This window comes from Typopeltis vanoorti, chromosome 1 (assembly GCF_054136105.1).
Source record: "Typopeltis vanoorti isolate ZY-2024b chromosome 1, IOZ_Tvanoo_1.0, whole genome shotgun sequence".
Lineage (NCBI taxonomy): Eukaryota > Metazoa > Arthropoda > Arachnida > Uropygi > Thelyphonidae > Typopeltis > Typopeltis vanoorti.
The window spans coordinates 69,587,134-69,604,463 of NC_143549.1; the positions used below are offsets into that span (position 1 = coordinate 69,587,134).

At 34.8% G+C, this 17,330-nt stretch overlaps 1 protein-coding gene across 1 annotated transcript in view; it reads right to left on the reverse strand.

Moving 5' to 3' along the window:
- LOC150110070 (uncharacterized) overlaps positions 1–17,330 on the reverse strand; it is a 76,755-nt gene that overhangs the window by 34,356 nt on the left and 25,069 nt on the right. The window contains exon 3 of the mRNA XM_090391079.1: positions 4,904–5,122. Within this exon, the coding sequence (XP_090247205.1) occupies positions 4,904–5,122 (219 nt within the window). The remainder of the gene's footprint in view (positions 1–4,903; positions 5,123–17,330) is intronic.

A 17,330-nucleotide genomic window follows, 5' to 3' on the forward strand; every position in this document is an offset into this window, starting at 1 on the left:
GAAACAAGCTTGCGTTTAGTCATGTGACACTCTGGCACATCAGCCCGTATACGCCATCTATCAACCTCTTTTGTTAATACAGACAGCAACATTTCTTTATTCCACTGAAATTAATATTGTGATGAGTGGTTTTGCAACAGTAAAATTAGTCTTATTACTTATTGAACAGCCCTCGTATAAAAAGGGAAATAAAACTGATTGTGAGAATTACAGAGGTATTTCTCTACTGAGTGTTCCTGGCAAGATTTATGCAAGTATACTTGAGAAACGGTTGAGAAGAATTGTGGAAGAAAAACTTGGTGAAGAACAAGCAGGATTCAGGCCAAATAGAGGCTTTTCAGGATCAGATTTTCATTTACAACAAATAGTTGAAAGTCATGGGAATATAACAAAGATCTGTATTTACGTTTTGTAGATCTGGAAAAAGCATATGACAAGGTGCCAAGAGAGAAGCTATTCAAATCGCTACAGTTGTATGGTGTCAGTGTGGCATTATATCAAGCAATACTTACAGTCTTTATTTGAGTTATAAGTCAGCAGTTAGAATTGAAGGAAGTACAGGGTTTAATGTTAAATCTGGTGTCAGACAGTACATTATCACCTCTGTTATTCATTATCTATATGGATTACATTATGAAGGAAAGTGATATTAAACCTGATATCAAAATTAGAGATGTTAATGTCAGCTCTTTGCTTGATGCGATGATGTTATACTTCTAATTAAATCTGCTACAAGTCTGCAAGATTCCCTGACTAAATTGAATAACTGTTGTGATAGATATGGTATGGAGGTCAGCAATAACAAGACAAAGATAATGAAAATAGGCAGAAGCATTGTGAATGGAGAACCTATAGAACAAGTAAAACATTTCAGCTACTTAGGCACAATTTTTAGTGAAGATGGTAAATTAAATATGGAAATAGACAACAGAATCAACAAAGCTGGTATGGTAGGAATTCAGTTGAATAAATTCATATAGAGTAAGACAGAAATTAGTCGGAACATTAAATTAGCTGTATACAAGAGTGCTCAAACCAATTTTAACTTATGGATCTGAGAGCTGGGTCAGAAGTAAAACACTTGACCAAAGACTAGAGGCCACAGATATGAGAGTCCTGAGAAAGATTAGGGGCATGAACAGATGGCATCAATGGCAATATCATATTAAAAACAAGGATATTAGGAAAGAACTTGACATCGTCAGCATCTAGGAATGTGTTAGTAGAGCTAATTTCAGGTGGTATGGTCACTTAAACAGAATGGGCAAGGAAAGATTAGCCAAACAAGTGTTTTCTGCCAGGGTGGCAGAAAAAAGACCCAGAGGAAGACCAAGATATAGGTGGATTGATATGGTAAAAAATGCCTTAGAAGATAGATATATAAATATAAGATCTGACAATGTTGTAGCTTTGACAGGTAACAGATTAATTTGGCAGGAAATTGTAGGTAGTAAGTTAGTAATGATGTAAATTTTTCATCTAGTACTATCATATCCTGTACACCCCCCCCCCTTGAGGATAAATGTCAGGAATTTTATGATGATGATAATGAAATAAATTCCGGGAGTGCTTAAGGGTCAGAGCTGTATAACTGAGAGGAAACCTCCACATAGTCTTTAAAGGAATGGGGAGAATCGACCAGGGCTTCTGACCGTGGTGCATCCTGTTAGGCATCTACCTGGATACTGAACAAACAAGGATGGTATGGCAATTTGGGATTTAGCCAACAAAATTGTATTCTTATTGGCTTAAACCAAAATATAAAATGATGGTACAACATGACAGAATTTCATGCCGGCTGGGGCATTGCCCGGTTAAACAAGGCCCTGTCCATTGTTTTTGCCAGGGAACCAGGGCGAACAGCAAAAAATCAGCTACTGGAACAAATCCTGAAACAAACCCCAACTTATCACTAGAGTTCAAGATTGGTACTACAGGTAACAGATTAATTTTTAGGAAAATTGTAGATAGGAAGTTAGTAATTATGCAAGTTTTTCATGTAGTACTATCATATCCTGTACACCCCTTGAGGGTACACATCAAGAATTTGATGATGATGAAAAAAAAATTTCTTTCATACTTAAATTCATTTTGTTCAGTGCAACAAAACAGCATTTGTCAGTAAGGATTACTAGTATCTAATGAATTATGAAATATATAATCTTTATCTCTTTATTCAGAAATGCATTCTGGTAGGAGAATGAAGTAAAATGTGGTGTTTTTATAGTCTTCAGAATATGAGGAAGAAACAGTGAGAGACAAAAAGTTTAATTTTCACCACCAAGTACAACAATGGCACTATCATCAGCATGTTTGACATACAGTAGCAGCATAGATGAAGATAAAGGAATATAAAAGAAGAGCTCAATATGATTTCAGAGCAAATGATAGGTGCTTGCTTAATAGGCCTTTGTGCCAGATCCAGTCAAAGATCTTGAGATGTGCAACCACCTGAGATTTGCCAACCTTGCCATTATAATCAGTCCAGAGATAGGTGAATGATTATGGGTTACTGATTTGGGAGGTGGTTAAACAGGGAAAGATTGCTGTCAAAAAAGGATATTATAAGGTGGGTGATGAGAAACTGTGTACTCAACTAGCTGTGCAGAAAAAAAAAATTGACAGAGCATGGTAATTGCTTGGTAAGCATCTAGGTCAAGCAATGCATAAACAGTGTTCCAAGAATTAAGTGATTAAATACAGTAAAAGTGGAATGTTTAAACAGCAAAATCAGACGAGATGTTATGAAGGATGTTCAGACAATTAACCAGATCAGCCAGTCAGGCCAACAATAACTCAAGGGAATTCTTATATTAAATAGCAAATAAGAAGAATAATTATGAAAGGGATGGTAACAAAATAGCAATGCAAAAGGATGAGTAGTGTTATTTAATGAATACTATTAGTGTATCACTGGTGTAAATGATGCATTGCAACATATAACAGAGAGGCATATTAAGGGAATTAGAGATGAAATAATCAGAGGTATATCAAATGTTATTGATTACATTAGATGTTAATAAACCTGTGGGAATGGATCAATATGTATTTTTATAGGATGTGCAAAAGAGTTAGCTATGCCCTTGACATAGTATCACTCCACAAGCATGGTTTCAGGACAGAAGCTTACAGTTACAGATCAATCTGTATATCTGCAGTTGTAGTTTCATGATATGAGTGGTTGGTTAGGAATGGAATACAGGATTGGATTAATGGCAATAGGATTTTTTTATTATAGTCAGCATGAGTTTATTGTAAAGGATAGGTCATATTTTAGCAATCTACTTACATTTTATGTAAAGCTGATAAATGTGTTAAATAAAGGAGATTCACATACAAGATATTCTTGGACTTTGCAAAAGGAATCTGACAGATTACCTCATGACCAGTTAGTGTACAAACTACAGAAGATGGGAATGATAACAGATAGTTAGATGGATTTTAGATTGGCTGTCAGAACAATACTAGCAACTTATGTATGATAGGGTAGTGATTCAAAAAAAGGAAGGTAATCAATGGCATACTCCTGCTGTTTAATTTATTTGTCATAATATTTCATGTGGAAGGACCAGGGATCTTCAGATGTTTGCTGATGGTGAAGGTGGGGAGAATTATAAGAAGCATCACCAATGTTAATTTCCAGAAGATTTGAAGACTTTTAGTTTTGACAAATGATTGGGGTTGTAGTTTTAATATTAATAAGTGCAAGGTGTTGCACTTTTGAGTACAGAGATATAAAGCTGTATACAGTTCTACCAATATAGTTCTCTGAGATTGGAGTGTGTTGGCTGATAGTAGACTGAAGCTCAGAGGGCACATTGCAAGTGTTGCAAAGACTGCACATTGTGACACTGCTGTGATAGGAACTACATTGACAAGATAAGAAGTGGTTAAGCTGTTGTATAAAGCAATGGTCAGATCAGACTATAGAACTATTGTGCTCAGATTTGGTCACCTAATTTTCACTGTGATGTGGAAACACTGGAGAACATCGAGAGACAAGTGACCAAAGCAATATCAGGACTCCAGAATGTCAGTTTTGGAGGGAGGCAGAGAGGTTAAAGGAACACAAATTGCAGAGTTTGGTGGATAGGTGGGAGAGAAAGTACAAGAGGCCATTAGAATTTGTGTTGGAAGTTGATGTGACAATCTCATATGATTTGTACAAGCTCTGTTGCAAAAGCATTCATTGATAACAAGATGATAATGGTCGAATTCATAAGAAAAAGGCTACTCTGCTCTCCCAATCTCATCTCTGCAATTTGAAGCTGTGGGAAGGACTTAAAGGTATTGTTGTACTACTGTAATATGAAGGATAGGATCACAAAAAAACATATGGATAAAGTATGTCATAAATCCTCTAATTTTTGAATGATAAAAACACTAATGAAGTATTGCCTCTGCAACCTAATGATATTTGTTGTTTGCCACTCTCTTTCCCATGTTCTATACATAGAAATTTCACCTCAGTTCTATCTGCCCGAGAATGTTCTAAATATAACAGCTATATTAGAAAAAAAAAATGGAAGTTTTACATTTGCACTGCTAAGTAAATCAAGAATATATTTTATAAATTATTATTATTTATGGAGGTACTCCATGGGAGACGCACACTATCCATTAACACAATACCTATCATATAACTCCTTAAACTTATTTACTGTTGGGCACTCACAACTACCTCTGGCAATCCATTCTACTCATTCACCACTCTCCAAATAAAGAACCTAGTCCATGCACCCTTATTAATCATGCTCTTAGATAACTTCCAAGTGTGAATCCTAGTTTTCTCCCTACTCCCCATGTATTGAAAAAAATTTTTGTGTCAATTTTATAGAACCTCTTTAGTAACTTATAAGTTTCTATCAAATCTCATCTCCTCTACCTATCATATGATACCTACTTTTTTCTTTTCTTTTTCTTCTTTCCTTGTGTATGTGTTTCGTGCTGGTTACTTGAAGTTTCTTGATTTTGGTTTAGATTATCATTTTCTTCTTGGCTATTGTGCTCTGAAGAATCTTTTATGAGAGACTTCTCTGCGCTATTGATAATTTCCTTCTGTAAACTAGGTTTATCTGTTTCAGGTGACGATGGCTTTTTCTTCAGCAATGTAAAGGAGGTTCTAATTTTAAATAAAATTGTTCAAGGGAATTAAAAGCACACTATAACTTAAAAAAAAAAAAGTGCAGTGAACTGTTGCATGACTCTGGATTCAGAATACAGTTTATAGGTAATTACAAAATTGATTGGAGAGAACTACTAGTTTCTTAATTTTTTTTTAATTAGTTAACTTCAGAATAGTTAACATTTTATTTCTTATTACATATAAAGGCATTATTTCTATAACTAATTCTATTCCAATATATAACTAAAACTTTTTCCTCGTTAACAATGATACAGAAATTAAAACTAAACAACCTGGATTTGAATAATATTAACACAAGTAGGTTAAAGTTCATCTTTGAAGTTCCTTGAAGTCAAAGTTAGATAACTAGACCATACATCCTATCCTCCATATATCAACCTTGGTATCATTTCTGGGTCTCTGGCTCCCACCGATGAGACCTCAATAAAGGTCAAAACCAGTCTGGGTTGTGGCCCTTCTCATAATGCATAGCATTACACATGTCCATAAGGATGTGCATGTCTGTGTGTGTTGCATTATGGGATACTAAGGCAATTGATGTGAATTCATCTGTCTCTATATACAAGTAGCCCAATCGTGAAATTACTTCAGGTGCAATTGTTTGCTTACATTTGGATAAAAGATGAAACCAAGAATATAATTTCTTGTCATCGTTAATTTATAGTATAACAAGTGAAAAAACTTTCAACCCTGCATCCTCAATGGGATTTGAACTGAGAGGGTCTTTCTGATCAAAGGATAAATGTTACATCATCCTAGCAACTGTGATATGGAGATACTTATTCCAGCTTAACAATATATTAAGAATTAGTATAGTGCCATTAGTGTATTGGTAAAATACATGACCTAAATTTGGTATCAGTGATATGTCCTGTTTTACACAGTGAAGATTTGTTAGTGCCATCCAGTTTATTGATGCAAATGAAAGTGGTGTAAAATGTAGTGATGAAGATCAACATGATTTATGATTATTATTACGTGACACGACACTTCCAAGGAGTCCAAAGACTCATCAAGGGAGAGCACCTACTCTACAACTCTCCATCTCCCGCAACTCAATCCACCAACCACAACGAACTGCAACTACCATCATGATGATGGTAGTTGGAATGGATTGCCTGATGATGCCGATCTACTTTTGAACTATTTTGTTTGTCAATAGATCATTATTCACAAGCAGAAATTAGTAATCACGTCTTATTTTGTTGTTTTAAGGATACTTGCGACATAAGACTGAATGATATAATCACGTAATCACAAGAAAGATATTTATTTAACCAAATATTTCGGTCTGGAAATAGCAGACCATCGTCGGTGGTATTACAAGAACAGTTTAAAAAATATACAAGCTAGAATACTAACAATAGATCGTTGAAATTAGAACATGCCGCGTGATGTTATATCACTAAGTATGAAACGAAATATTTTGAAGTAGAAACATGATTGAATTTGCTATTAAAAAAAAAAAAAAAAAAAAAAAAAAAAAAAATTAATGGGTAATCTTGATTAGGCTTTCCCAGATTTTTGATATAGATATGCAGTCATTACGATTCAGGTTGGGATGATGGAGCAAGGCCTCCACGCTTTCCTTGAACAAACGTTCGAACCTATAACGGGATCTATGTAAGAGGCGCGTTTTGGACCAAAGGATGCTGTGGTCAGTTTCAATCCCGTGTTGAGCCAAACCAGACTTTTCAGGTTTATTGTGAAGAATGGATGATTGATGTTCTTGGATTCTTTTTTCAAGAGAACGTCCAGTCTGTCCAAAGTAAGAGAGATCACAGTTGCAAGGAATTTGATAAACTCCAGGAAGAGATAAAGTTGAGCGTTTGTCTTTAGGAGAAGGAAATTGAGAAGACAATTTGTTAATAGGAGAATACGTAGCTGTTAAATCATATTTCTTCAAAATTCTTGCGATAGGTTCTGAAATACCGGAGATATAAGGAATAGGTACTCGACGTATTGAATCTTTGTTGTTTTGTGGAGGATTATAAGATGTAAGAAGACGTTGAATACTTTTTTCAGAAAAGCCATTGAGTTTCATGTGTTGCTGGATAGTAGAAATTTTGCAAGACCTCCTAGATTTTATGGCCTTCCAAAAATCCATAAGATTGACTATCCTCTTCGTCCAATAGTAGATTGCATTGATTCTCCTACTTACCGTATAGCCAAATATCTAGCTAAATTACTGAAATCTTACATTGGCAACTCGAGTTCTTTTTTAAAAAACTCCTCAGATTTCTTAGAAAAATTAAAAGATGTCTCATTACAACCTACAGATCTTATGGTTAGTTTTGATATAGAATCTTTATACACCAATGTACCTCTTAAGGAAACTTTAAAACTACTTGCTGACATCTTTCCTCAAGATATTATAAAACTATTCGATTTCGTTATACATTCTGGTTATTTCATATGTCAAAACAAATTTTATAGCCAAGTAGAAGGAACAGCCATGGGAAGTCCTCTTTCTCCAGCTTTAGCCAACTTTTATTTGGAACATTTAGAAAAAGTCCTCTTCACATCTAGTTTCCCTCTACCATCTTTTTGGGTAAGATATATAGATGACATATTTGCTATTTGGCCTCACAGTAAAAACACTTTATCTTCCTTTTTAAACAGTATTAATTCCTTACATCATCGCATAAAGTTTACTATGGAATTAGAAGAAAACAACCAGTTATCTTTTTTAGACGTTCTCCTCATCCGATCATCTTCAAATATTCTTACAACTACAGTATACAGGAAACCAACATTCACAGGTCGTTATATTCTGAAAGAATCAGCCCATCATCCATGTCATAAAACAGGAATTATAAAATGTCTCATCAAAAGAGCCAAAACTAATTGTTCTACTTTTGATTATCTACAGAAAGAACTTTCTACTATCCAGCAACACATGAAACTCAATGGCTTTTCTGAAAAAAGTATTCAACGTCTTCTTACATCTTATAATCCTCCACAAAACAACAAAGATTCAATACGTCGAGTACCTATTCCTTATATCTCCGGTATTTCAGAACCTATCGCAAGAATTTTGAAGAAATATGATTTAACAGCTACGTATTCTCCTATTAACAAATTGTCTTCTCAATTTCCTTCTCCTAAAGACAAACGCTCAACTTTATCTCTTCCTGGAGTTTATCAAATTCCTTGCAACTGTGATCTCTCTTACTTTGGACAGACTGGACGTTCTCTTGAAAAAAGAATCCAAGAACATCAATCATCCATTCTTCACAATAAACCTGAAAAGTCTGGTTTGGCTCAACACGGGATTGAAACTGACCACAGCATCCTTTGGTCCAAAACGCGCCTCTTACATAGATCCCGTTATAGGTTCGAACGTTTGTTCAAGGAAAGCGTGGAGGCCTTGCTCCATCATCCCAACCTGAATCGTAATGACTGCATATCTATATCAAAAATCTGGGAAAGCCTAATCAAGATTACCCATTAATTTTTTTTTTTTTTTTTTTTTTTTTTTTTTTTAATAGCAAATTCAATCATGTTTCTACTTCAAAATATTTCGTTTCATACTTAGTGATATAACATCACGCGGCATGTTCTAATTTCAACGATCTATTGTTAGTATTCTAGCTTGTATATTTTTTAAACTGTTCTTGTAATACCACCGACGATGGTCTGCTATTTCCAGACCGAAATATTTGGTTAAATAAATATCTTTCTTGTGATTACGTGATTATATCATTCACGTCTTATTTTGGAATAAGGTTGGAATCTTCTCGGTGAAAAGCATTGGAATATCATTGTTGCCCAATTATCAAAAAGACCTTAGAAAAATTGCAACATGAAAATCAAAAGTTAATCAACTTTCAAATTATTCTAACATTTCATTACCATCATGGCAACATATTTGATGATATGGGATGACTTCCAAATCAAAAGAAATGTTAAAATTCTAATAAAGACAGGGTTAATAGTGACCATGTGTGTGTACTTTTTTCATATACCAGTGGAGGAGAGCATCGTAAACTTTCAGCAGTTTTATGCAGCCATATTTACTGGAAGAGGTAACTGTTATCTTTGCTGATTCATTGAACAATTCCTTCAGCCATATATCTGATATATGTAGGATGGTGGGATGAAACTTTAGTATGAGATCCCCCTTAAGGACATCATTATCTGACAGACTAGATTTACCATACCAACTGAAATATATATAATCTTTATGTCTGTCTAGTCTAGAAGTCACTAGACAAAGCTTACATACTGAAGGGATAGTTCTACCATGACTTTGGCAGGATATTGCATCTACATACATATACAAGTGATTTCTTAATTATCTGCCCTTCAAATAACCCAACTCTCAGAAATTTAGCTTGCCACTGGATTTCAGTTGACATGTACCCTCAAGTTAACCATACACCTCAATTATCCAACCAGCAAACTGATTTCCAAACATGACTTGACTGGGAAAAGAGGTGATGTTCATATAATAGCTAAAAAAAGACAATCAACATGAATCAACTTGTATATTAAATCAACTTTAATGTTCAGATGAAATGTAAGTTTAAACTTCAACTGACAAGTGAAATACCATATACCTCACTCTGTCACCTAACTGAAGATTTAATTTCACGGATTTGAAAGTACATTTTTAAGATACAAAAATTATGTATCTGTTAAATAAACTAGTACCTGGAGTTCTCTTTATTATAAAAAATAAAATAAAAAAACTGTAGTCCTAATAAAAAGTGGGAGAGTCAGAAGGATCAAATCTATCAGATTCATAGTGGCACTGATTCAGGAGGAAGAGGAAGTCAATGAATTTTAAGTTGACTGATTGAAGCTTTGGCTTTATAATTTGCTGTCAAAGGATGACCATAAATATAGCTGCTGAAATGTTGAATTAATAATTAAATAAATAAATAAGTTCAACTTAATTATGATAAAAATTAAATTAAAAAAACAAATGAAAAACATGCAGTGAGCAATCTGCTCATTACTGTTTATTAAAACAAACAGAAGATGGAAATGATCGTGTATACCTTTTCAAAATTTCTCCATTAACTCCCCTCCACACACATACTTTGTGAAGAAGAACAATTTTTACCGCTTTTCACTCCTTTCGGACTTGCCCTATTGCAAGATTCATGTTAACAGGTATGCCAATAGTGACAATACTGTCAAGTCCTACTGCCTTATTAACATCTATTTATTCTAAGAACTTTTATTGTTAAAAGACTATAAGATTTAATGATTACAAATACAAAGAGCCAACAGTTTCACTAGCCACTGTCTAGCATTTTCAAGGTTGTACTGGTGTGAAAACAAATGCATCAAGTTACATGAAAACATACACTTTAGTAACTGCTAGGCTGTTACATTTGATAATTCGTGTTTGATGGTGTGCATTCGTTCGAATGCTTCAGTCAGAATCCATAGTTTTTGTAGTTCTGTTGAGCTGAGAGAATTGATGAGATATTTCTATATGTCTAAGAATAGCACCTTGATTTCTATTTAAATTATTGCCTGTGCATAGCACCACTGCTGCTTCTTTGAAAGTTCTGTGTCTGTAGTCATTCTCGATGTAAGGCACTGAACTGTTTTTCCAATCTATAACATGATTTGATGTTGAGAAATGATGAGCTAAACCAGATGTGATGATTCTATTGTGACTGACGTCCCCCACATGTTCCTTCTGTCTTATTTCAAAACTTCTAGAGGTCTGTCCAATGTAAGAAAGGCCACACGTGCATGGAATTTCATATACTCCAGAAAATTTGAAAAAAGGTACCTCATCTTTGGGTGATCTTAAGACTTGTCTGATCATGGTAGTTGGTTTAAAAACTACTCTGATGTTATGAGCTTTTAACATTCTCGCCAATTTTGTGGATACTGAATTAATATATGGAATGACAGCTGTGGACACATATTGGGACTCCGTTCCATGTTGTTGGAGATTGTCTTTAAAAAGCAATTTGTTTAAAATGTTAGAAGGTATCCATTCAGAGATAGAGTGATAGCTATTTGTGACAGTTCTCTCTGTACTTCTACTTCTTTCAAAATAGACCTTAAGGCTCTATTACAGAGCATATGAATGATGCTGTGTTTTTGTGATATATGACGGTTAGACGAATCTTCTCCACTCTTCTCTTCAAGATCTTTCTTGAAAGATCTTGAAGGATGTTGATCTTAGCAGCTTTCTTAATATTAGTGATCCAGCTTATCCTTAGTCTACCCCTTCTCCGTTTAGTGGTTTTCCATCCCCGTAAGGTAATCTCTATTGATTCATTCTGTTTACATGCCCATAATATTTTAATCTCTTTTTATTTAGTTTGTCTAATATTAGTTCTTTGTAATTTAGTTCATTCCTCACTATTTTATTGGTTTTTTCTCAGTCCATTTAGTTTGGGTTATTTTTCGTAAGCATTTGGATTCAAACATTTCTAATTTCATTTCTTCTTTTTTATCCAACTTTCAGATCTTTAGAGGACAATAGGCAATACAACTGAGTTGTATATTTTTAGTTTCAGCTATTTACTTATTTTATTACTATTCCAAATGTTATTTAGCTTGCCTATTACAGACCAACCTAAACCTATTCTATGATTTATTGTTTTCATATAATTTAGATCTTCAGTGATAAGTGATCCCAAATAGTTAAACTGAGTTACTTGTTCAATATATTTATTAACAATATCGATGTTAACTAGTTTCTTTTCTTTCCCTACAGTCATTATTTTAATTTTAGTGAAATTTATATCCATATTATATTTATTGTTAATTTAGGTTATCTTGCTTATAATGGATTTCAGATCTTTGCTGTTAGTGAGGACTATATCATCTGCAATTTTTGAAATCTTTTTTTTTTTTTTTCATATTTTGGGGAGATTTTTAATTTGTGTTTTATCTTGTCTACTTTCTACAATGTACTTGTTCCATTTTCAAAGTATTATTGATGTTTTTTTTTTTTTTTTTTTTTACTACTTCTGATTCCAAATGCTATAATGGCAGTTGAGGGCCAGAGATAGAGATCCCTTATGCTATCCTCCATGTATGGCCTGGTACAATCTGGAGTTGGTTCCCCACAGACTAAGAGAAGGTACACTCCAAGAACAAACCTCTGGTCCTCCAGGTTGTAGATTGAGCAAAGAGCTGACACCCATTTCTTATAAAAAAAAAAACTTACTGCTATATATTCTTGGAGAAAAATGTAATCAGACAGAAATTTAGTATATGAAATTAATTATAAACATGGACTTTGAGATTTGGAACATGGAAAATTAGAAGTATTAAAGCAAAAACAAAAAAGAATGGTACTGGATACAAGATTCAAGGTGGTTAAATACACATCTGGAGTGGCATAGATAAAACAAGCAGAGCAAGAGCTGGGATCTCTTTGTGGATAAAAAAGAAATGGAAAGCCTCTATTAAAAGCTGCAAAAAAGTTAATGAGTAGTTATTAAAAATAATACTCGATCTTTATGGAGTTGAAATGCTTATTATAGGAACATATGCTCCAACAAAGGATGCACCAAAACAGCTGAAAGATACAGAGATAACCAAGAGTTTTTTGTCCTTGGGGACGAAACTGGTCAAAGACTGGACTGGCATTCCTGTGCTTCACAGGAATGCCAGTTGATGAATTCATACTTCTAGCATAAAGATATACACAGATTTACTTGGGTTCGACATGCAAGAAGTTTATGATCTATTACTGACATGAGATTACAAAATGACAGAGGGACATGCATGTATTGAAAGCTGCAGAATGTGGCGCAGACCACTACCTGCTACTTGCACAGATAATCATGCCTTGAAGAAGAAAAAGAGAAATGAGCAAGATGGTGACATCCAAATAGATGAACCATGACATATGGTCAGCTTTCTTCAAGACTAGAGTTAGAGCACTGTATAAAAGTAAGGTCAATCAAAGATCAAACACATCTGAGGACTGGAGTGCTAATGAAACCTATAATCATATTAAAGAGGTTGTTCATGAGGAAGCTAAGGAGGCACTTGGTCTCCACAGCTTCTCTTGTCATCCACTGAATGGATGACAAGAGAAGCTGTTGCGACCACCACTGAGTAATCTGCATATAAACCTTAGCTTAGTTCTGGAAGACAGGAGGATTGGAAAAATTATTATTATTATTATTTTTAGGAAAGACAGGAGAGGAGGGGGCGTGCTACTAATGATGTTGGATGACTTGAATCCGATATCATTAGCAGCATGGCCAAGAGTTCTATGATTGTAATAATACTAACGGTATTTCATGTGGCAGTGAGTTTGAAGCCATCTGGTGTGAGGTGGAATCTAACAACATCAATTACATAGCAGGATGTTGTTACAGACTTGGTGGATCAGTTGCTAAATGATGAAGAAATGCATCACCAAATAGAAAGGATAAGCGCAAAAGGAGTAATCATAAGAAGACTTTAATTAACCAAACATTAACTGGGTAACAGTAGAATCTCATGAGAAGAAAGAAAATGAAATTACTCAACTGTTGCAGGACAACTTCCTCAAACAGCATGTGAAGAACTCAAGATCAAAGAGTTAGATTTGATTATAGTATCAGAGGGCGTTTGAGCTAAAGAAGTAACTATTCTGCCTCTAGTTCACGACAGTGATCATTCGGTACTCACTTGGGAAGTTAAAGTTTATGAATGTTCCGTTCAGAAAAGGTTGCATGCTAAACTACAAAGCAGGAAATTATGACTAACTGAGGAGTATATACTGAGTTCACTAGAATGGGATAAGTTGCTGAATGAGAAGAATATCAAGAGTGAATAGTAAGTATTTAAAAAATTCTTAAATAATGCGATATCAGAACGTGTCCCGAGAGTTCGAAGAATAAATAGGATAGGAGTCAAATGGATGTGTAATCTTATTAAGCAAGAGATTCGTAAGAAAAGGATGATGTGGAAGGAATACTGCGTGCATAAAGGATGATGTCTGTTATGAAAATTATAAGCAGCAAGCTAGAATAGTCACAAATGTTGTACGAAAAGCAAAGTCTGAGTATGAAAAGGAACTGGCTCTGCTTGCTAAAGACAATCCACAAGAATTCTATTGATATTCTGTAAGAAAAAGAAAGAATGAATATGAAAGAACACCACTTCTAACTGCAGATAGCATGAGGGTAACAGATGTAGAAGAGGTCGTTCAACTAATCAGTGCCCCATTTTGTTAAAAGCTATCAATCTGGTGTATGCAACATTAAGCTTACTGCTACCTTTTCATTAGATGAAGAAACTCATGTGTAACAGGAAGATATATTACTGCTATTGCACAAACTAAATAAGAATTCTGCAATAGGGACTGATGGGATATCAGCATGTCTAGTTTGGCTATTCCTTTGACCAGGCTATTTAATATAAGTCTCCAAACAATGAAGATGCCGCAGGAATTGAAAGAATATATGGTAATTCCATTGCACATGGGTGGTGCAAAGACCAATTAGGATTTCAGGAGTAGTGGTGAAGATTTTGGAAAAATTGGTTAGGTCTCGCATTCAGCAACATGAGTTTACTAAGGGAAGGTCATGTTATAGCAATTTGCTCACATTCCATAACAATGTTACCAATGAACTAGACAAGGGAAATGGATACACCTCATGTTGGAGGTTTAAAGGAATATTTACAGCACTAAGGATGGATCATCATCATCAAATATCTGCCATGTACCCTCAAGGGGTGTACAGGATATGATAGTACTAAATGAAAAAAATTACATCATTACTAACTTCCTATCTACAATTTTCTTCCAAATCAGTCTGTTACTTGTCAAGACTCCAACATTATCAGATCTTATATTTCTATCGTCTAAGGCACTTTGTACTGTATCAATCCACCTATATCTAAGTCTTCCTCTGGGCCATTTCGCTGCCAACCTGGCAGAGAACACTTGTTTTGCTAATCTTTCTTCGCCCGTTGTGTTTAAGTGACCATACCACCTGAGATTAGCTCTGCTAACGCATTTCTCGATGCCGACAATGTCAAGTTCTTTCCTAATATCCTCGTTTTTTATATGATATTGCCATTGATGCCATCTGTTCACGCCTATAATCTTTCTCAGGACTCTCATATCTGCAGTCGCTAGTCTTTGGTCAAGTGTTTTACTTCTGACCCAGCTTTCAGATCTATAAGTTAAAACTGGTTTAAACACTGTCTTGTATACAGCTAATTTAGTGTTCCGACTAATTTCTCTCTTATTCCATATGAATTTATTCAATTGACTTCCCACCATACCAGCTTTGCTGATTCTGCTGTCTATTTCTATATTTAATTTACCATCTTCACTAAAAATCGTGCCTATATAGCTGAAATGTTTCACTTGTTCCACAGGTTTTCCATTCACAACACAGTTGACATTTTCAATGATTCTGCCTATTTTCATTGTCTTTTTATTGCTGACCTTCATACCATATCTATTAACAACAGCTATTCAATTTAGTCAGAGAATCTTGCAGACTTGTAGCGGATTTATTTAGAAATATAACATCATTCGCATAAAGAAAAGAGCTGACATTAACATCTCCAATTTTGATATCATGTTTAATACCACTTTCCTTCATAATGTGATCCATATAGATAATGAATAACAGAGGGGATAATGTACATCCTTGACTCACACCAGATTTAACATGAAACCATCTTCCTGTACTTCCTTCAATTCTAACTGCCTACTTACAACTCAAACACAGACTAAGTAATGCTTGATACAATGCCCCATTGACACCATATAACTGTAGCGTATTGAATAGCTTCTCTCTTGGCACCTTGTCATATGCCTTTTCCAAATCGACAAAACTTAAATACAGATCTTTGTTATATTCCCATGCTTTCTCGACTATTTGTTATAAAGTGAAGATCTGATCCTGACAGCCTCTATTTGGCCTGCATCCAGCTTTTTCTTCACCAGGCTTTTCTTCCACAATTCTTCTCAAATGTTTCTCAAGTATACTTGCATAGATCTTGCCAGGAACGCTCAGTAGGGAAATACCTCTGTAATTCTCACATTTAGTTTTATTTCCCTTTTTATATATGGGTACTATGAGAGCTCTACTCCAATCATCGGGAATTCATCCCTCTGTCCAGGCTTTCTGAACTATGAAGTGCAGCCACTGTAAGACTCTTATACCATACTTCAGTATTTTTGGTCCAATATCATCTACTCCTGCTGCCTTTCCACATTTCAAGCGTTTGATGGCTTTTTCTACTTCAAGTATAGATATGTATTCCTGACTGCATGCCTGGTCAGTCTTTTTTACCACTGTGCTGTCATCACTGCTTGTTTCATTTTGCAGTTTTTCAAAGTAATTACTCCATACTTCAAGGATATCTTTTTCTCCCATTTTCATGTCACCTTTATCATCTCTAACTCCTTTTACAGCACTCTTTCCTCCATTCTTATGCTTCTTCAACAACCTCCAGAATATTTTGCCACCTTCTTGATATTTATTTTCTATATTCTTGCCAAAGTCCTCCCATGACTTTTGTTTAGCTAGTTTTACACAGTGTTTAGCATTTTTGCATTTGTCTCTGTTTTGATATGCTTTCTTCTTTTCCTTCACTGCCTCTTTAACTTGCAGTGTCCACCAGGGAGTTCTGATTTTTTTATCCTTGCAGACAACCTCACCACATGCCTCTCTGGCAGAATCAATCAATGTTTTCTTCAGAGTTTGCCAGTGAATCTCCAAGGTTTGATTCCTGTTCTCAAACTCTTTCATTTTTTCTTGAATAATGTTTGTATATTTTAGTCTACAGTTTCACATCTGAGAGCTGATCAACTTTTATTCGTTTTAAAACTTTCTTACATGTTCTTCTTCTCGATATGAAATTCAATTTTATCTTGCTTAAGACTAAATGGTGATCACTTCCAATTTCAAATCCTCTGTACACTCTACTGTCCTGCGCCAGAGAGAAAACATTACTATCAACAATAATATAGTCAATGAGACTTTTCTTATTCCTTGCCTCTTCTCTCCATGTGAATTTGTGCACAGTATGTTGGAACATGGTGTTAGTAATAACCGGTCCATGTCCTGAGCAGAAATCCAAGTATTTGCCATTATTATTAGCTTTGCTCTTTTCTCCAAATTTTCCCAAAATATTTTTGTATGTCTGACAATTTCCTACTCTGCTATTTAGATCCCCAACAAGGATCAACTTTTCCTTTTTCATTGTGTCATTTGCTTTTTCTAAAGCCTCAAAAAAT